The sequence below is a fragment of the Coenobita brevimanus genome, chromosome 90 (genome assembly GCF_032717465.1).
Source record: "Coenobita brevimanus isolate Jiangsu-jjx chromosome 90, ASM3271746v2, whole genome shotgun sequence".
NCBI lineage: Eukaryota > Metazoa > Arthropoda > Malacostraca > Decapoda > Coenobitidae > Coenobita > Coenobita brevimanus.
In genome coordinates, this window is record NC_137043.1 from 32,579,854 (window position 1) to 32,600,948 (window position 21,095).

The 21,095-nt window shown below is 44.0% G+C and overlaps 1 protein-coding gene across 1 annotated transcript in view; it reads left to right on the top strand.

The window, feature by feature from the left end:
* LOC145411662 (neural cell adhesion molecule 2-like) overlaps positions 1-21,095 on the top strand; it is a 567,063-nt gene that overhangs the window by 183,078 nt on the left and 362,890 nt on the right. The window contains exon 2 of the mRNA XM_080281667.1: positions 2,827-2,959. Coding sequence (XP_080137793.1) covers positions 2,827-2,959 — 133 coding nt within the window. The remainder of the gene's footprint in view (positions 1-2,826; positions 2,960-21,095) is intronic.

Consider the following 21,095-nt stretch of genomic DNA (forward strand, 5'->3'; position numbering starts at 1 on the left):
TATTCATTCCCCATTAACCCCATTTCTCTCCAGCTCCTTTACCCAACACCTCATCCCCTCGCCATTCCTATACTCTTTTCACGTTAACTTGGGATAAAATTACCATCTCCCATTTTATACGTTGAGTTGTTAGAAAAGAATAACGTGTGATGATGGGGAAAGTGGTGTATGAGACAGCCCTAACATGTGTTCAGTATGGACGGTGGGTGTTAAAAGCCGAAGTGGTGACATGTGAAGGTCTATGGTGCGATATGTAGGAGAAATGCTTGCCTCATGGAACGGACTTTTAAATGTGTGTCCAGAGTCAAGCACATTAAAAAAAAAAAGATCAGGGGCTTGGAAAGGAGATGGGACCGTAATATTTTCTCATTCTGCCACTGAGCTACGTGAAATTAAATGAAACGGGGAAAAAATCTGACCAAGTTGAGGTGAATGAACTACACTACCACCTTCCTATTAACCTAAATCGACCCTAGTCCCATATCCCCATCCAAGTTCCTGCCTCCCTCTCCCTCCAACTCCCTCTCCAACCACCCTCCCCTAACCTCAATCCTCCCCGTCCCCTTCCAACCACCCTCCCTCACTACCCCTTCTCCAGCCATTGTCCCCTACCCCCCGCCAACCATCCTCCCCAACCTCTCTCCAACCACCCTTTACCTCCCCTTTCCAACCTCTCTCCAACCACCGTTTACCTCCTCTCCCCAACTCCCTTCCAACCTCTTTTTACATCTCCTTCCCCAACTCTCCTCTCCCCTCCAACCACCCCTCCCCAAGCATCCTCCTAACCCCCCCCCCGCTAACCATTCCTCTCCCCCTTTCCCCCTTCGACACACACAGCTACCAAAGAGGAAATTAAGGCCTTTTAAAACTAGGCTCAGAGCTGGCCGCCTGAATTTCCGGCCCGGTGTATCAGTAATGCAGACCCGACGCAGACCCCAATGCTCGAAAATCCGGATTAAAGGGTTTCGAATATCCGGAAAAACGGGGTGAATGTCCAGAAAATGGCTCCAATTTACGGAAAAGGGCCTCAGTACCCGGAAGAGCTTCAATATCCTGATAAGGGCTCTAATATTAAGAAAATGCTCCATTTTCCGGGAAAGGGCCTCAATATCCGGAAAAGGGCCACAATACCAGGAAAAGAGCTCTAATATTCGGATAAACGGCTTCAGTATCCGTAAAAAAAAGGATCCGAAAAAAGTTTGAATTTTCCGTAAATAAATTTTGTATGTTCTGAAACATCTTCGAATATCCGGTAGTACGATCTGAATATCCAGAGGAGTGTCAGTTTAATCGGAAATGGGTTCAGTTATTCAATAAAGGGTTCAATCTTTCTAGACATGATTTAAATATTCAACACCGAGTTCCGTCACTCTGTAAAATGCTCAGGTATTCATAGAAGGGATCAGTTACCGGTACTCTGAATTCCTTTCTTTGGAAAAGGGGGTTCAACTGTTCAATACAGGGTTCAATTATTTTGAAAGAGGTTCGAACTTTAGAAAATACTGTCTGAAAATAAAGAAGTATGGGCTTAGTATCCCACAATTTGGCTTGCAAACCTAACCCACATTTCGAAAAAAAAATATATATATATATATCGAATCTTTCCAAATACAAGGCAGTGCCGATACTGCAGGAAGATTAATCGTGCAATGCTAATATTAATTTAAATTCAAGCAAAGTCCAAACATAAAAACTGTTCATGGAGTACATAAAAATAAACATTAAATATCCAAACATTTCCAATACCAAGAATGTTTTTTACCACTGGATATTAAGCTAAAAAAAAATTCTCTTAAACTTCAAAACTCAAAAAGGTTCAAATACCCACCAGATTCGACTATTCAACATCTATAAAACTTCAAATATCCAAAATCTTCCCAAACTATCAAAGGGGTTGGGGAGGGAATATCGTAAGAGGGGGAATACAGTGACTATGCGAAGACTGCGCCGCTTCGTTATGGTATTTGTGCGGTTTTCTCAGAAGTGGTGTGTGTGTGTGTGTGTGTGTGTGTGTGTGTGTGTGTGTGTGTGTGTGTGTGTGTGTGTGTGTTTTCCTATCTGCAATCTACCCATCCAGCCTGGCTATTTCCGGGTCCCATACCGGCTTGATTCTCTCTCTCTCTCTCTCTCTCTCTCTCTCTCTCTCTCTCTCTCTCTCTCTCTGTGGAAGGTAAAATCTGTGAGGTCTGTGCATTTCTGTAACTCTCTCTCTCTCTCTCTCTCTCTCGGTAATGTAAAATCTGTGAGGTCTGTGTATCTCTCTCTCTCTCTCTCTCTCTCTCTCTCTCTCTCTCTCTCTCTCCACCAGGCAATGCTGCTTACTCCAGCAATATCATTTTCCTTTCCAGCATAATATCCTTTTATGCACCACTTACCTACCTACCAACCTACCGACCTACCTACCTACTTACCTATTATGCAGCTATATTATTTACAAAATTATCAATCCACATTATTTAACCCAACATTCATTATTACATGTACATTTTTCACAAACCCGTCTACCTGACTTACCTACTGACCTACTTACCCAAATACCCGTTATTAAAGTATATTGGCTACCCATTTGGCCTACCTACCTACCTACCTACCTAAATACCTACTTTCCTGCCTCTTTATCTAAACTATGATCCGACAAACTCTACCTGCTTCTCCACATACACAATAATTATTCTTAAGTCTATCACATAACTATCTATCTATCTATCTCAATCGTCTATCTATTTGTCTGTCTATATATCTCTCCATCCATACATATTTACACCCATCTACCAGTTAATCTACCTATCTATCTACTTATTATCTAACCCACTTTCTCTTCCACAGGCGGGACGGAATACGTGGTAGGAGTGTCGGGTGGAAGAGTGGAGCTGCCTTGCCACCTCCACACCTCCGAGCCTGGGGATAGGGCCATACTAGCCCTATGGTACCTACAGGGACGCCGTCTGCCAGTATACAGGTACGTGGATAGGGTGTGGACAGACTGGGTAACAATGAGTAGTAAAAAGCGTCTGCATAAAGGGTAGGGTGGATAGGATGTGGATAACAGGGGTGGGAGTGGATGTGTGTAAGGGTGTGGATAGTGAAACAAGGGTGGAAATGCCTGTAGGTACGGGTGTGGGTAGGGGTAGGGGTAGTTTAATAGGTGTTGGTTAGGGTGTGGATAGTGGAATATGGGTGGAAAAGGGTGTGGGCTAGGGTGTAGATTGTGTAAATAGGGGTGGAAATGGGAATGGGTAGGGTGTCAATAGGGGTGTGGACAGTATAATAGGGGGTGGAAATGGGTGTGGGTAGGGGTGTGGATAGTTAACAGCGTGTAGAGACGAGGGAGAGTCTGGTAAGAGTAGAGTGGGGAATGACAGTCAATTATTAAAAAAAGAAAAAAAAAAGAGGAATGGGATGAATCGAGTGTGGATAAAGTGGATACTGTGTGGATTAGGAGTGATACCGTATGGATGAAAAGTGAAGTGGAGAAGGGTGTGATTGGGGAGAAAGTTGGAGGGAAGAATGGGGAATGGGGAAGATGGATAATATAGTTAATACGGTATACTGCTTCTTACACACACACACACACACACACACACACACACACACACACACACACACACACACACACACACACACACACACACACACACACACACACACACACACACACAATCTCTCTCTCTCTCTCCCTCTGACCCTACACTCCAATCTGCCCATTTACTGCAGATCCTTACAAATGGCCTTACTTTACCTCCTCTACCCCTTCTCCATTCTTCTCTCCCTCCATTTCTCACCGTTCCTCCCTCCCTCCCTCTCCCTCTCTTACCTCCCTCCCTTCCTCCCTCGCCTTCCAAACACCCCTTACCTTCCCTTCAAAACATTTAGCTCTCTCACCCTCGTCCATTCTCCCTCTCTCACTCCCTCTGTCTCCCCTCCCTAACTCCTTCCTTCCTACCGTTTCCCTTCCTCCTTTCCCTATTTCTTCCCTCATCCCCTCCCTTCCTCTTTCCTTCCTTACTCCTTCCTTCTCTCCCTTCCTCAAACGCCTTCCCCCTCTCTCCCTCCCCTCTCACTAGAGCTCCAAACCATTTCCTCCCTCACTCTCTTCCTTCCCAACTTCTCTATTTACTCCCTCCATTCCGTCCATTCTTCACTCCCTCCTTGCCTGCCCCTTCCCTTCCTTCCTCACCTCCCTTTCTCCCACCTTCCCACCCCTTTCCTCCCTCACTTCTGCCCTTTCAGCCTTCCCTACATCTCTACTTAAGCTTTATCTCACTTCAACCTCTTTCACTCCCACTTCTCCCTTATCTCGTCCCTCCTCTTTTATTTCTCTCTTACTTTCTCCCTGTGTCACTTCTCGTCACTTCCATTTCATCACCCTCCATCTCCTCCTTTACTGTATTCATGCCTCTTCTTCCAGGCCTCTCTATTCATCTATTTTCTCAACCTTCTTTTCTCACCTCCTTCCATTCTTCTCATGTTTGCCTTCTTACTACTTCTTCACTCTCTCTCTCTCTCTCTCTCTCTCTCTCTCTCTCTCTCTCTCCACGCATACTCGAGACTCAGTTTTCCTCTATCCATTCATACCCAAAATTTACACGTATACAGAGGAGTAAATAACGTACCTTAAAAAAGCATACATCGATAAGGAGTTTGTGTCATAAAACATTTCCGATTTAACTATACATAAAATACCTATACTTCACTGCTACTGGTTTTTATCTATAATCATTAAATGTATATAATGACAAACATGGATACCTTGATGTGTATTAGCCCTCTGATAAATTCTGGCCTTCCTAAAAAAAAAAAAAAAAAATAGCAGAGTAAAAAAATATTATACTTTAATTTCAGCATCGTAGTGATAATATTATGGAGACTTTTTGCTTTTTTTCCCCTTCTGACTATCAAGGTTTTCTCTTCACTAAATATAGAGGTCTTTCATTGCTGGGAATATTAACATCAAAGCAGAAACCCCTTTGAGGCAGGTAAAAATATGCTTATGGGAGAGAGAGAGAGAGAGAGAGAGAGAGAGAGAGAGAGTCCTACCTTTGTCAGTCATCTCTACGTCCATCTATCATTACTTTGTTCCCTCTCTCTCTCTCTCTCTCTCTCTCTCTCTCCTAGAATCCCCACTTCTTGCCCTCTTTCTTTTCCCTCGCTCTCAAAGTTCATTTTTTGTACCCATATCCGCTCCTGCCTCGACTCTCCCTCCCTCCCTTCTACTCCCACCCTACCTCTCTACCCCATCCCCTCTTCCTCTTCCCTCTCCTCTCACCTATGCCCCCTCTTTCTATATTTTTAGCTCAATCGTTCCTGTCTTCGTCCTCCACCCACTCTCCCTCTCTCTCTCTCTCTCTCTCTCTCTCTCTCTCTCTCTCTCTCTCTCTCTCTCTCTCCACTCTTCTTCACTCAGCATTTTCTTTCACCGTGGTCCTTTCCTCTCACCCTCTATCTCCCCCATCTTCCTTCACCCCCCATCTCTCTCTCTCTCTCTCTCTCTCTCTCTCTCTGCTGAGTCCTAAGCTTATCCCAGATCATCCTTCTCCACAAACTCTCTGATCCCTCTTTTCTCTCCATATTTTCAATTTTCTTCTACCACTACATCTACTACTACTACCTACTACTACTACTGTTACTACTACTACTACTACTCCTACTACTACTACTCTCTCTCTCTCTCTCTCAAATGAAGAGGGAATGAATGACAAGAGTGGGTGAAGGAAGGGGTGAGTAAAAGACTGAAAGATGGGGTGGGTGACGAACTACAGGAAAGGAAAGTGTGAAGAACAGAAAAAATACTTGAAGAACTGAAGGACTGGACAAAGAAATGAAAGAAGGAATACAAGAAGGAAGAAAGGAAGCACTCAGTAAAATAAAAGAGTAGGTCAAACAGTGAAAAAGGAAGTGATAGAGAAAGGAAAGACTGGACAAAAAGAGAGAGTATGTGAAAGAAGGAACGAAGAAAAGACAGAGTAACAGAATGATAGAATTACGGAATAAAGGAGTGAAGGACAGAAGTATGACGAAGGCAAGAAGGAAGAGGAAGGAAAGGATTATGATGAGTAAATGAAGGAAGACAGAGGAAGGGAGATGAAGGGAAGAAGGAAAAGGGAAAGAAGAGAATGAAAAAAAATAAAAGGAAGGAAAATGGGAAGAGAAAGGAAAAAGGAAGATTAAAGACTGTAAGAGGAGTGAAGGAAGAAAGTAAGAGGAGTGAAGGAAGGAAGGAAAGAAGAAGTAAAGGACTGACGACCCCTGGGTGTGAAATTGAAATCCCCGCTTCCCCTCATACACTTCCTTTTAATCGCTTCACAAGTTACCCGCCAGTTGAAGCAGCTCTTGTGGAGCCGGTAAGGTGCCAGAGGGTGATAGACAGGCGATAGATAGGGCGACAGACGGTGATAGATGGGGTGGCAGATAGGTACACACACTGGGAGAGATGGTAACTGATAGACGATGGTGACAGATAGGGAATAGACGGTGATAGGGAAAGACGATGACAGATAAGGGATAGACAGTGATAGGGAAAGAAGGTGACTGACAGGGAATAGACGGTGACGGAGAGAGACAGACGGTGAAAGACGGGCAACAGAAAGGGACAGACGGTGATCGATAACTATAGACGATGACAGAGACGACAGATAGGGGATAGACGTGACAGATGGTGACAGATGGGGAAGATGAAATTAAAAACTGGGGGGCGATGGACAGAGGGATTGATACGATAGACTGGAGAAGCAAGAGAGAGTAGACAGAAGCAATAGACAGGGGATAGTTATTAGAAAGTAAAGAAGGGAGTCAGAAAGTGAGGAGAGAGACTTGTCGGACTGGTAAGCTGCAAGAAAATAGATAGATGGGGGAATCGATACGGGATAGATAAGCTTAAGGGTGGATAGGAGGGAACGACAGACGGGGGACAGGTACGGGGGAGATACGATGAAAAACAGAAATGGAAGAGGTGCGATAGACAGGGCTGAAAGCGAGGACCAAGTAACAGCGGTGCGATAGAAAGAGGTGTCCCTGCTTGAGCACCAATAACCACCGTCCATACTGAATACACGCCAGAACTGCTGCATTCAGGACTGGCGAGATGACATCCGAAATGTTCCTGTGCAATGTCGGTGCATCTTGCGGAAAATCTGTTAAGACTGCTACAACGAAGGAGAAAAAAAATGGACTTGATCTCGCGTCTTTCCAAACAGCAGTCTAATACGCTTGACTACCATCTCAAGTGGGCAAAGGTAAAGGACGCGGAGGGATGTGCTGCTAGGAAAAGTAACTGAGGTGCTATCGGAGTAGGAAGGTGAGAGAGAGAGAGAGAGAGAGAGAGAGAGAGAGAGAGAGAGAGAGAGAGAGAGAGAGAGAGAGAGAGAGAGAGAGAGAGAGAGAGAGAGAGAGAGAGAGAGGAAATGAAGGAGAGCAGTGGTGCCGAACGGAATTAGGAGACACGCTCTGAGATGGCTTGCGGAGAGGATGGAGAATGAGAGATATGACCAGCAGAATGTAGGAGAATGAGAGACTGACTAGGAGAGAGTATGTAAGTGAGGTGGAGGGAGTAGAGGGGAGGGAGAACCAATGATGATGTGGAGGAAAGTAGGTGAGAGGTATATTAAAGAGGGGGTAAGAGTTGGGGAATAGGCAGCGTGATGGTGGGCGACAGGGTGACATGGAGGGAATTTGTTTGCTTGTAACCACCCCTTATGGATATACGGCGTCAGGCCAGATAGATAAATAGACAGATAGATAGGTAAGCAGGTTGATAGGTAGGTAAGTAGACAGACAATTATATATGTACAGATGAGATAAATACAGATAGATACACAGACAGATAGATAGCCAGGTAGACATGTAAATTTCAACATATTGCACACTGAATTGCTAACTAGTAAAGAGAATAAGAAGAAATTAAGACGAATAAAAAAAATTGTTGTCGGAATCTTGGTTTTGGAAGGGAACCACCAGAGTAAATAGTATCAATAAAGAAAAAATAATAGGCTAATACCGGCAGGAAAAAACAGGAAAAACATAAATCCGGAAGTCTCGTTTTAGTGAGCAATTTGTTCTGACCGTGAAATGAGAATGTGAGTTTACAGGATTCTAATTCAGATTTGTATTTATTTGATCTCTGTCTGTCTGTCTATCTGTCCGTATGTCTGTCTATCTGTCTGTCTGTCTGTCTGTCTGTCTCTCTCTCTCTCTCTCTCTCTCTTTTTCTCTGTCTCTGTCTGTCTCTCTCTCTCTTCTTTATTTTCCTGCATTTCTTCTCGGGCTTTCATACACACTATTTCCGTTTCGCTTCTATCCCTTTTATTTTCTTATTTCCTGTTTCTCTTTCTTCTCACTTTTTAAGACTTCCGGAATCTCTCTCTCTCTCTCTCTCTCTCTCCTACATCAACACACATCCTACAGCTATTGTCATTTTTGCTTTAATCTTATCCTCTCTGTTACTCCTATTACGTTACCCCTGTGTGTGTGTGTGTGTGTGTGTGTGTGTGTGTGTGTGTGTGTGTGTGTGTGTGTGTGTGTGTGTGTGTGTGTGTGTGTGTGTGTGAGAGAGAGAGAGAGAGAGAGAGAGAGAGAGAGAGAGAGAGAGAGGACAGTAGAAATTCACCCGAGAGATCTATGAGTTCACATTATCTCTGTTTACAAAGTTCCCTCTGGGGAGAGGGGAGAGAAAGGAGAGAAAGAGAGGGGGAAGAGAGGAGGACGGAAAGAAGGGAGAGAGAGGGAATGAGGAGAAATATGGAGGGAAGAGGGAAGGGAGGAGAAAGGAAGGAAGAACTGAGGGGCGGAGGAATGGGAGGGACTGGGAAGAGAGGGAGTGAAGAGAGCAAGAAGGAAGAGGTAAAGAGAGGAGACAAATTGGAACGGAGGGAGGAGGAAGAGGGATGGTGGTACGACAGGAGGATGGGAAGATAGGAGGAAGAGAAGGATGATGGTACGACAGGAGGATGGGAAGATAGGAGGAAGAGAGGGAGGGTGGGAATACATGAAGGGATGGAGGGAGAAGAGAAAGAGAGAGGAAAGAAAGGAGAGGGACAGGGAAGAATAATGGGTACAGGGGATAGCAAATGATGTACGACGGATGAGGGGATGGAGGATAGAGGGGGCAGAGAGAAGAAAAAAAAAGTGTAAAGGAAAGAGGAAAGAAAATGCAGGAGGGAAGGAGGAAACGTGAGTAGACGGCAGGAGGAAGGAAGGAAAAGTGAGTAAGGAGTAGGAGGACAGGAAGGAGAGAAAAGAGGGGGGGGTGCTGGAAAATACTTAAGGAGACAGGGAGAGATGAGGGGAAAGAGTATAAGAAATTTCAGTGAGAGGACGGAAACAAAGAAGAAGGGAAGAGGGAAGGATGGATGGAGACAGATGTAAAGGGGAGGGAAGAATGACACATGAGAATGAGGAAGGGAAAAGAGGAAGGTAGGAGGAAAGGAAGGAAAAAAAAGAGGAAGAGTACGGGGAAAGAGGAAGGTAGGGGGAAAAGAAGGAAAAAAAAAAGAGAAAGTAGGTTTAAGGGCTATTGGATGAATGAGAGAAAGAAAGAAAGCGAGGAACAGAGGGAGAGCAAGGAAGGTAGAAGGAGAAAGGATGAAAGATAAAGACATGAGAGAAAGAGCGAGGAATAAAGAGAAGAGAGAAAATGAAGACAAAAAAGCAACGTATGACAAGTAAATGGAGAAAGAGAAGAAGGAAGACAACAGATTAATGAATGAATGAGAGAGAGAGAGAGAGAGAGAGAGAGAGAGAGAGAGAGACTCACTAGTGGCATTAGCTCTTTTATCCCCTTTTTTCTGGCCCACTATCTCTATCTAGCTTCCAGTTGCTCACTTTGTTCTTGTCCACCTCCCCCCTCCCTTTCCCCCCTCCACCTCTCTCTCTCTCTCTCTCTCTCTCTCTCTTTCTCTCGTTTTCAGCCATAGCTCCGTTCGTATCTATATGGTATTCTCTCTCTCTCTCTCTCTTTCTCTCGTTTTCAGTCATAGCTCCGTTCGTATCTATATGGTATTCTCTCTCTCTCTCTCTCTCTCTCTCTCTCTCTCTCTCTCTCTCTCTCTCTCTCTCTCTCTTTTCCAAGCCTATTTTCCGGACGTGTGATTCCAGGAGGGGAAAAAAAAGGACAATCCATTTTCTTTTTCCTTTCTTTTTTTTTTTTCTTCCAACGAGATTTCGGAAAAGTGCAATTGAAGTTTTGGGATTATAAACTTGGGGCGATGAATACGTAGAGGGTGCTCTCTCTCTCTCTCTCTCTCTCTCTCTCTCTCTCTCTCTCTCTCTCTCTCTCTCTCATATTCTTTCGATTATTTTCTCAATGTTATTCTTTTCTTTTATTACATCTCGCTCTCTCTCTCTCTCTCTCTCTCTCTCTCTCTCTCTCTCTCTCTCTCTCTCTCTCTCTCTCTCTCTCTCTCTCTCTCTCCTTTCACCCACTTCTAGATTTCTAAGAAGCTCGCTCTCTCCCTGAATTTCTCTTTCACTCTGATCTCATGTTCTGCCTCCACTTCGCCTTCTTCGCTTACATCAGATTCTTGAAAACGCTCTCTCTCTCTCTCTCTCTCTCTCTCTCTCTCTCACACACACACACACACACACACACACACACACACACACACACACACACACACACACACACACACACACACACACACACACACACACTTTCGCCGATTCACGTTTTATTATTCTTTAACTCATCTTCTCTTCATAAACTCATTTCCTCATTACTTCACTCTCTTAAATATTTACCTTTTCCTACCTTTTTTTTTTTTCTTCATTTATCTTCTGTCGCTCATTTTCACATTTTCTCATTTCCTTCGTTCGGCACCAGCTAATAACTTTCTCTTTCGTTGCTTCTGCTTTTCCCCAGCTTATTTCTCCAAGTTTTTCCTTTGACTGAGTTTGTGTTTCTAATTTTCTCCCTTTACTTTTCCCTCTCATTTCTCTTCCTTAACATTCCTCTATTTTTTTTTTTTACTCATATTTTTCCATTCTCATACTTTCTTCCTTTCTCTATTTTCACACGCGTTTTTTTGTTAATCTTTTTTATTTTCTTTTTCTCACACTTCTGGCCTTCTCAGAAGCTCTCTATCATCCACACTGATCTCACGTGCCCTAAATCTTCTTCCAGTTTTTCATACATCCACACCCTTGTCTGTCTGTCTGTCTGTCTCTCTGTCTACATGCATATAAGTGCTCTTGTGTTCACCGTCTGATATGGGTGCTCTTGTGTTCACCGTCTGATATAGGTGTTCTTGTGTTCACCGTCTGATATAGGTGTTCTTGTGTTCACCGTTTGATATAGGTGCTTATGTGTTCACCGTTTGATATAGGTGTTCTTGTGTTCACCATTTGATATAGGTGCTTATGTGTTCATCGTCTGATATAGGTGTTCTTGTGTTCACCGTTTGATATCGGTGCTCTCGTGTTCACCGTTTGATATGGGTGCTCTTGTGTTCACCGATATAGGTGCTCTTGTGTTCACCGCTTGATACAGGTGCTCGTGTGTTCACCGTTTGATATAGGTGCTCTTGTATTCACCGTTTACGTACAAGTGTAGCCAATTCCTTCCACTATGTCTTAAAGCTTAATGTCCTCTCGCTAAGCTGACCTATAATAATCAAGCGGTTGAGGAAGATGAATATTCTCAGCTTATCAGTTCAGACCCAGATGTGTAAAAGGACTACTGACTGTAAATGCACTTCTAAAAAAATGTATAAATGTCTGGCACGTACAGGCTTTAGGTTAATGGAGATTATTTTCATTCATTAAGCCCAATAAAATAATCCAAAGTTATCCATAAATTAAATAAAAATAACCATTACGTCCTCAGGATAAAGGGTAATAAATATAATACAACACCAAGAGTAATAAATAAAGGCGATGAAAAATATATAACTCTATGTGATTATCATATGGCCCAGTAAATGAAGGGTCAGTATGAATGTGTGTGTGTGTGTGTGTGTGTGTGTGTGTGTGTGTGTGTGTGTGTGTGTGTGTGTGTGTGTGTGTGTGTGTGTGCCAGGTGTTAATGGTATGCAGACAATACACACGCGGTCACTAGGGAGGATTTATGTGTTCAGTATATAAATGTTTGCTTGCTTTTTTTTTTTTGTGTGTGTGTGTCCACCCACTCACTCCCATTCGCCTCACACTCCTCTCTGATTTATTTCCATTCGTTCTTTAGTTCGCCTTTTTATTCGTGTGTGTGTGTGTGTGTGTGTGTGTGTGTGTGTGTGTGTGTGTGTGTGTGTGTGTGTGTGTGTGTGTGTGTGTGTGTGTGTGTGTGTGTGTGTGTGTGTGTGTGTGTGTGTGTGTGTGTGTGTGTGTGTGTGTGGAAACGAAAAAAGGAAACAAAGGCTTAGAACATGATCTTAAAGAAAGGCGTACACTACAGAGGTACAACCAAGATCCGTTCATTTCGAGATGCCTGGACACATTACATTAAAGACTGGGGGTCACAGGCTAGGCTGCGGGAAAGGCTGGATGAGGTAGACAGTGCCAGAGTTGACCTACATACTCTCTCTCTTCTAACTCCCACTCCTCTTTTTTTCTCTCCACCCATCCCCTTTGTATTCCTTCAACTTCCCATCTATTCCCTTCCTTCCTTCTCCTATTCCTTACCTCCCCTTCAACTTCCCCTTTAATCCCCTTCCTCTCCCTCCTACCCCCTACCTCCCCCTCTACTCTCCTCCCACACCGTTCCTACTCCTTTCCCTCACCTTCCTTTATATTTTCCTCCCGTTTGTCTCCTAACCCTTTCTTCTCTCTCTATTCTCATGCGTCCCCTTATCCAACTTCCTGTTCTCCCCTCCCCTTCTAAAACCGTCAGCCCCGTCTTCCTCACTCCATTTCAGTCCTTCCCCCTTTCAGCCCCTCCCCTCCTCTCTTGTTCTTTCCCTTCCTCTCCTACCTCCTCCGCTTCTCCTCTAGTCTCCCTCCACTCCTCCCCTCTTCTCTTCCCTCCCCTCTAGCCTACTCCCTTCCCCTCCCCCCACCTTAACCCCCTCTCGGCTGGCCAAATGCCCCCGTAATCCCCCTCTCTCGTGGTCTCATCCCACTAGCCCACCATAAACCGGACTGGGGGAATTACATACTACACCCCTCCAATCTACACCTATTCCCTCCAATCTATACCCCTATAATCTACACCCCTCCAGCCTATACCCCTCCAATACACACCCTCCAAATCCTAGCCATTCAATTTACACCTGTCCAATATGCGTATTCCTTCTATCAATACCCCTCCAATCCACACCTCTCCTATCCACATCCCTCCAATATACTCGTCCACTCTCTAATCCAAACCCTCCAATCCATACCCATCCTCTCCAACCCATACCCTCCAATCCGCACCCCTCCAGTGTACACACTCTAATCTACAACCTCGAATCTAAACCCCTCGATATTCTTCCACTCCAAAGCCCTGCAAACTTTTTTGCTCTTCCTTCCAAAATTCATTCATTCATCCATTCCATTCACTTTCCTTTTTCTTCTCGTCCATTGCCTATCGTTAAATTCCTTCCTTTCCAATTACCTTTTCCTTCGGTATGAGAGTTGAATAAACCCGTGTGGTGGTACGAGAAATAAGAATATAAAAGACGCACTGAAGGAGTTATTGGAGACTGGAAGGGTAAAAAAAAAAAAAATAGTCTGGAAGTATCAGAACTAAAGATGTCGCCGTAAAAGATGACACCTCAAGAATTACTGGAGATTGCTGGTAACCTCGAAACTAATGACAGGTCCCTATTAAGGCGAGAAAACAAATCGTCTTCGCATTATGACAGCGACTTTTGCACTTTATTCACTATATCACCTTCATCCCACTTCCATTCGTCTGTCAATATCATTCCCCTTCGGTATCTTAACCCAGTCTCCTATCCTTCCCTTTTCCACTCTTCCCTTTCTATCTTCTCTCTTCCACACACTCTTAGCTCCCCTTCCTTCCTCTGTCCCTCCTCTCCCCATCCCCGTTCCGCCTTTTCCCCTTTGTCCACCTCTGTCTTCCACCGCACTCTTGTCCCCCTTCCTTCCTATCTTTCCCCTCTTCTATCCCCTTTACATTTTTCCCTGTTAGTCCCTCTCCTTCCAACTCTAAGCTCGCTATTTTCGACTTCCCCGTCTCCATTCCCCAATCCCCCACCCACCCCCATTTACCTGTTTTTATGCTGCATGGTGGTTTTTTATGCAGCATGGTGATTTTTCTCACTTTTTCTTCCCAGTTTTAACTGGAGGGTTTGGAGGCGGGGGGAGCCTTCTTGCTTTACCATCCTTATCCTTCAGCATATAGAGTTAGATCTTGTAGTCATAGTCGACTCTGTAACAAACAGGCTCGAAAGGACCATAAGGTCTGTTGCTGTTTGGTTTCCTTTCCTTTGTACTTCTCCTTCCCCTCCCCCTAAACTCGCTCGGTAATGACGTCTTTTATTTATTCATTTATTTTATTACACCATCACTACTCAACTTTATCTAAATTTTTTCTCATCTTCGGAGATAATTTTCGTACAAGAGAGAAAAGATACAGGCTTCGTTTACCCCACCCTTTCCCTCCCTTCCTTCCCTCCCTTCACCTCTCCTTCCCCGGTCGCTCCTCCTTACCGCGTTTCCCAAATTTCCCTCCCCTTTAACCCTTCACCCTCCCTTCCCTCCAGACTCTCCCCTCTCCCTTTCCTACCTCCCCTTAGCCCTTCCCCCCACCTTCCCTCCCGACTTCCCCTCTCCCTTTCCTACCTCCACTCCCCCTCCCCCTACCAATTTCCCCTCCCCTCCTCCCTCCAACCATATCGAAATCTGAGGTTTGAAATTGAGGCATAATTCTGTTCAATACTGTCTCGGTCCATGCTAAGGTCCCATTACAGAGGGTGGGGGAGGGGGAAGGGGGAGGAGGGGGAAGGGGGAGGAGGGGGAAGGGGGAGGAGGGGGAAGGGGGAAGGGGGAGGATGGAGGAGAGAATAGAGGAGAGGAGGAGGAAGATGGGGGTAGGAGGAGGAAGGCGAGGGAAGGAGGACAGAAGAGAGGAAAGGAGGGAATGGAAGAAGGATAAAGGAAGATGTGTACTGTGATGAGAGAGAGAGAGAGAGAGAGAGAGAGAGTATGGGAGGAGTAGTATACTGAGAGGGGGGAAGGGAGGAAAAAAGAAAGAAGGGAAGAAAGGAGTGGATAGAATAAGAGTGATGGTGAGATGAGGGATGAGTAAAAGGTAAGGAAGTATAAGATTAATGGTGAGAATACGTGTGTGAATCGTCAGGGAGAATAAGGGTGAGCGTGAGAAAGGGCCAGGGAGAATAAGGGTGAGCGTGAGAGAGGGCCAGGGAGAATAAGAGTGAGGGTGAGGGAGAGCCAGGGAGTATAAGGCTGGGGATGTCAGTAAAATATTAGGGCGTGGAGGTACCTAGAGAGAGTATACGGAAAGAAATATAAGGATGAAGGTAGGAAGAGGAGTAAGTGAAAGGTGAGAGAGCATAAGGGGAAGGGAAAGCCAAGGAGTATAAGGTAGGAGATGAGTCAGTGAAGTATTAGGGAATCATGTCCATGCAAATCTGACAGTGGTTTTCAAGGTCAAACGGCGAGGTCAGGGAGTAGACTGCCTGACCTCACCCTCACCCTCACCCTCACACTCCATACAGTCACGCTGAGAAATGGAGGGGAGACATGGAAAAGACTCACACTCATACTCTTGCACACACACACACACACACACACACACACACACACACACACACACACACACACTCACATTCATACAAACACACTTACACACTAACACTCTCACACTTATACTTGCTCTCACTTACCTTCACGCAGAGAGAGAGAGAGAGAGAGAGAGAGAGAGAGAGAGAGAGAGAGAGAGAGAGAGGGAAAATTACACACTAACACTCTCACACTTATACTTGCTTTCACTTACCCTCACGCAGAGAGAGAGAGAGAGAGAGAGAGAGAGAGAGAGAGAGATGGAAAAGAACACACCAACCCCTTCAATACGTGGACACTAATTTAACTTTATTATGGCTCATCAGTTAACTTTATTTAATTCAAAGAGATCTCTAGTAGTAAAGGAGCTATTTTAATATTTTTTTAGGTTAATACAAGACTCTGAATATGGCAGGAAAAATAAAAGACGTCCACGTGCTGAAGGGGTTAAGCATATAATGATTACTTTAATTATTACTTTACTTTATACCTTATTCCAGGTAATGTGGGATGATTAATACACCTTAGAGAATTCCCCCTCCCCCTCCATCGCAAAAAGATGATTTATTACTACCACTGTGGCATAGAAATAACGTACTTTGTATTATACTGCAGCATAAGACTCATTCGGCACAAAGAAAATCATCACTCACATCTACCCACCTATTTTTTCCTATCTACCTACCTATCTACCTATGTAAGCTAATCAAACTATTTTACCTATCTTGTTTTTGTTTTTTCTTTGAGGGAACAATTTGCGGGCTCCTGGCCTTTGGTTCCTTCTTCCTTGCATTAAAAAAAAAAAAATACGCACAGAGACAGAAAAACACACTGATACACACATACATATAGAGATAGATAGGTAGATAGATAGACAGGCATAACGAATGACTAACAGACAAACAGACAGATAGATAGATATAGGACTGATTGCATAACTGAGACAGACAAGTACAGATGGACAGACAGACAGGATGACATTTACCCCGCCGCACTAACAAGCACACAAAACATAATAATACAAAAAAAAAATCACACCAAAACACTCCCAGTCTAATTAGGTTTTTCCCCCGCATAAAAAGGAGGTTAATACACTACAACAACTAACATTTTTTCTCTCTCTCTCTCTCTCTCTCTCTCTCTCTCTCAATTCGTTCATAAACTTTCGTAATTATGGAGCTGGGTCAGTGTGGTTTTTGTATCTCTCTCTCTCTCTCTCTCTCTCTCTTTCTCTCTCTCTCTCTCTTTAACAATAACAGTAGCCTCCCCGAAGCTTAACTTCACTCTTTTCCAGTTGGGAGATTAAAAACTAGCTCACAATCCTTTCCTCTCTCTATTTTTTCCCACTCGTTTGTTCTAACTTCTGTATCGAGCATCACCTCTCTCTCTCTCTCTCTCTCTCACACACACACACACACACACACACACACACACACAGAGTCCAGTTTATAAAGAACACGTGAAATACGAAGGCTCTAAATCTGAACATTCATTTCGTAAATACCCAGCGTAAAATACTGATGAGTGCCTGGACGGACGGATGGATGGATAGATAGGTGGGTGGGTGGATGGACGGATGGATGGATGCGAGAGACTGTGAATGGATGGATGGATGGATGGATGGATGGATGGGATAGTGTGTGGATGGATGGATGGATGGATGGATAGGCGGGAGAGGGGATGGATAGGTGGATGGACTGATGGAAGGATGGGGCGACAGACAAGCTGACAGACAGACCCTTGGTTGGATGGATGAATCAAAGGATGCATGGATGAACGACCAGATGAGGGGCCAATCTTTTTCATCAAACCGCCTCTAATTCCACCCCTCTCACAATGCCTCACAAATCACTCTTCAAGCATTTCACCCAACATACGTACATTAAGCACTTCTTTTTTCAACGCTTCCAGACATTCTTCGACTCCAACCACTAATGGATCTAATACCTCGTTCCCATACAGCGCAGTCGAACCCACTACATCTCACATTCACTTAACACTACATTTACCTTTCCATTCACACCTTCCTGACTGCTCATATGTCTGCCCTTTTACTTCACCCTATGGTCTACTTCAGTTCCTTAGGTCGTATTCCTTGTGACTTTGGGATTTCGTAAAACCTATTCCTCAGCGATATATTCTGAACATTGCGTTTCAGTATCCCCTTGTACTCATGTAAAGTACGTCGATATTGAAAAGATATAAATAACTTGCAAGATAATGTTAAGGTACTATATGCAAAATAAATAGCTACGGCAGTGTTTTGAAACTCCTAATGAAGCCTAGACCATAACATGCAAGATAATGTTATAGAATAATATGCAAAATAAATCGTTATGCAGAAGGAATTACGAAGTTCCTTATGCCACCTAGACTATTACATACAAAATAACGTTACGGTACAACAGGCAAAATAAATCGCCAAATGAGAGGTGCAAAGCCCCGTCCTACTGTCTCCTCCCCCTTCACATCATCACCCTGCCTTTCCTCACACTCTCTCTCTCACTTTTCTCCTCTCACAAACTCTTCCAAACTCAGACACCAACTGCTGCCACTTTTTACCCTTCCACTCTGCCACCCCAAACTTTATATCATCTGCATATAACAACAACTGCTTTACTGCCCACCCTCCTCCTCGTCCTCTACCCGCATCCCTTCAAACCCCCAGCCACGTGATGTATTTTTTTAGTTCATTCTTGCTACTCCCAGACGGTTTTATTCAGCGTAGGAGAGGCTTTTCGAATAAACCCCCTGAACACGAGAGGCCTTCCCCGATTAGGAGACACTCATCTGGGAAGCAGCCACAAATTACAAGGGATGTCACTTATATTCAAGGATAAAAAATTTCCCCCTCTCTTCGTTGCCCTTGCATCTTCCTACCTCACCAGTTCGTCTATAAACAAAACTAACAACCGTGGAGACACACCGATACCTGATGCAATCCCATCTTAATCTCAGACCAGTCACGTTTCTCCCTTCCTATTCGCACACATGCTCTACTGAACTGAGTGAAGCATCCCTGTCATCCGCATATCTGTATTGGCTCTTACAAAGGATACGGATATAAACAGACATAGGCGTCATGAAACATACATAAATACATACAGAGAGAGAGAGAGAGAGAGAGAGAGAGAGAGAGGAGGGGAAGGGGGTATGGTGGTAAAGGCACGTACGGACTAATACACAAGGGCGCAGGGATGGAGGGATGGATGGGGGCTGGCCTAGATTACAGGAAGGGTGACAGACGCATAAATTGGGCCTTGATAACATGTTGACGGCATTCTCAGAAGATGGAAGGAAGGATGGAAGGAAGGAAGGAAGGAAGGAAGGAAGGATGGAATGGAAATAGGTAGGAAGAAGGCTAGGATGGAAGCAGAAAGGAAATCAGAATGGGAAAAAAGCAAGGAGAGGAAACTAAAAAAAAAAAAATGGGATGGAAGGAAGGAAGGAAGGAAGGAAGGGAGATGAGAGAGAAAATAAAGGAAGTCAGGAAGGGCAGCAGAAACATTTCGATGTATATTAACCCAAGCACGTTTCATATAATCTGAATAAAATCGCCTGGGTTTATAAAGGATAATACAAAAAGTGGTATTTTCACTGAAGGGATTAACTCTCTTATTACGAGCAGAATATAACTCTCTAGGCAGTGGCAAAAAATAAATATAATGTCACCTGTGCAGAAATATTAAAAATGTCCTTTGTGACTTTAATCCTCCGACTTACTTCAGCCAAAATTAAATCCCATCATCCACGGAATCAACTAACATGCGCCTACAAATTATCATCCTAATCCTCAAAACAGTTCTTCCTTAATCTCACAAACAGAAAGACAAAGAGCTTAAAAGAACGACAGTGAGACAACGACAAAACCAGGGTCATATAAAACGCAAAGACAGACAGCTAAACATGCAAACACAAAGCCAGAAAAACAAATGGACTAAGTAAAATGCCATATTAACAAAGCCAGAAAGACAAGCTAGCAGAAAAAGACAAAAGGCAGACAGACAGATGGACAGCTAGAAAACAAATAACAGAGACAGCAAAAGACAAATGACGGACAGTACACACAGACAGCTAGAGACAAATAAGAGACAGCTAGACAAATGACAGACGGACAACTAAAGACAAATGACAGACAGAAATACAGACAGCTAGAAAAGACACTGATACACAGACAAACAGACACCGACACAGAGACGCGTGAGAGAATAACCCCAGGTCCATCCACTGAGGCGGAGAGTAATGAAGGATGAAAAGATATGTTACGAGGGAGTAAATGAATGAATGAGTGAAGGAATGAGGGATTGAAGGAGCAGCAGGGGGAGGAAAGAGCTCACGAAGGAGAAAATATCATGAACAACAGGTTGGTAATAAGATTAAATGGGCGAAGGTGGACGGAGGGAAGGAGGAAGAGGAAAATGTGAGGAGGAGGAGGAGGAAAAGGTGAGAAAATGAGTGAAGGAAGATGGAAGGTAGAATGGAGAAAATTAGGGAGGACTGGAAGGAAAAAACTGAAGGAAAGCAGAAATAATAGAATGAACGAGTTAAGGAAGGAAATCTGAAGGGTTGAATGGAGGTGAGAAATGAATGGATGAATACAGGAATCACTGAGTAAAACAGGGGAAGAATGAAGGAAGGAAGGACGATGAAAGGTGGCAGTGTGGAAGAAGGAAAGAGGGAAAGCAGGAGATATGAATGAATGAATGAAGGCGAGGAGGCTGGAATGGAGGAAAAAAGAAGGAAAGAAAGAGAAAAGGAAGGAAAGAACAACGAAGAGAAACAGAGAAAAAAAATGATTAACATAAGACAGCGGTATATATACTGGTATGTAAGATAATGGAATGACAGAGAGAGAGAGAGAGAGAGAGACAGAATGGAGGTTAATGAGGGAGAGGAGAGGGGAGGAGAGAAAATAAAAGGTCATGGAGAAGGAAGGGGTGAGGAAGGGCATTAAGACAGGAGAATGTGTGTGTGTGTGTGTGTGTGTGTGTGTGTGTGTGTGTGTGTGTGTGTGTGTGTGTGTGTGTGTGTGTGTGTGTGTGTGTGTGTGTGTGTGTGTGTGTGTGTGTGTGTGTGTGTGTGTGTGTGTGTGTGTCAGAGAGAGAGAGAGAGAGAGAGAGAGAGAGAGAGAGAGAGAGAGAAATGAGGGTCTTAGGGGATTAAGGAACCAAGGGCAGGAGGAATGACAGGATTTATGAATGCATAAGGGAAATGCAGCGCCAAATCCCTTCACACATTTCCACCTTATCACATCTCTCTCTCTCTTTCTTTCTCTCTCTCTTATATTCATCCATTCATCGACCTACTTGTGTTTATCTATCTATATATATTTATTTATCTATTTATTGCCAAATGCCGCATCCTGTGAGAAATGACAGGCTTTATAAATACATCGGGGGATATGAGGGGAAATGCAGGTGAAA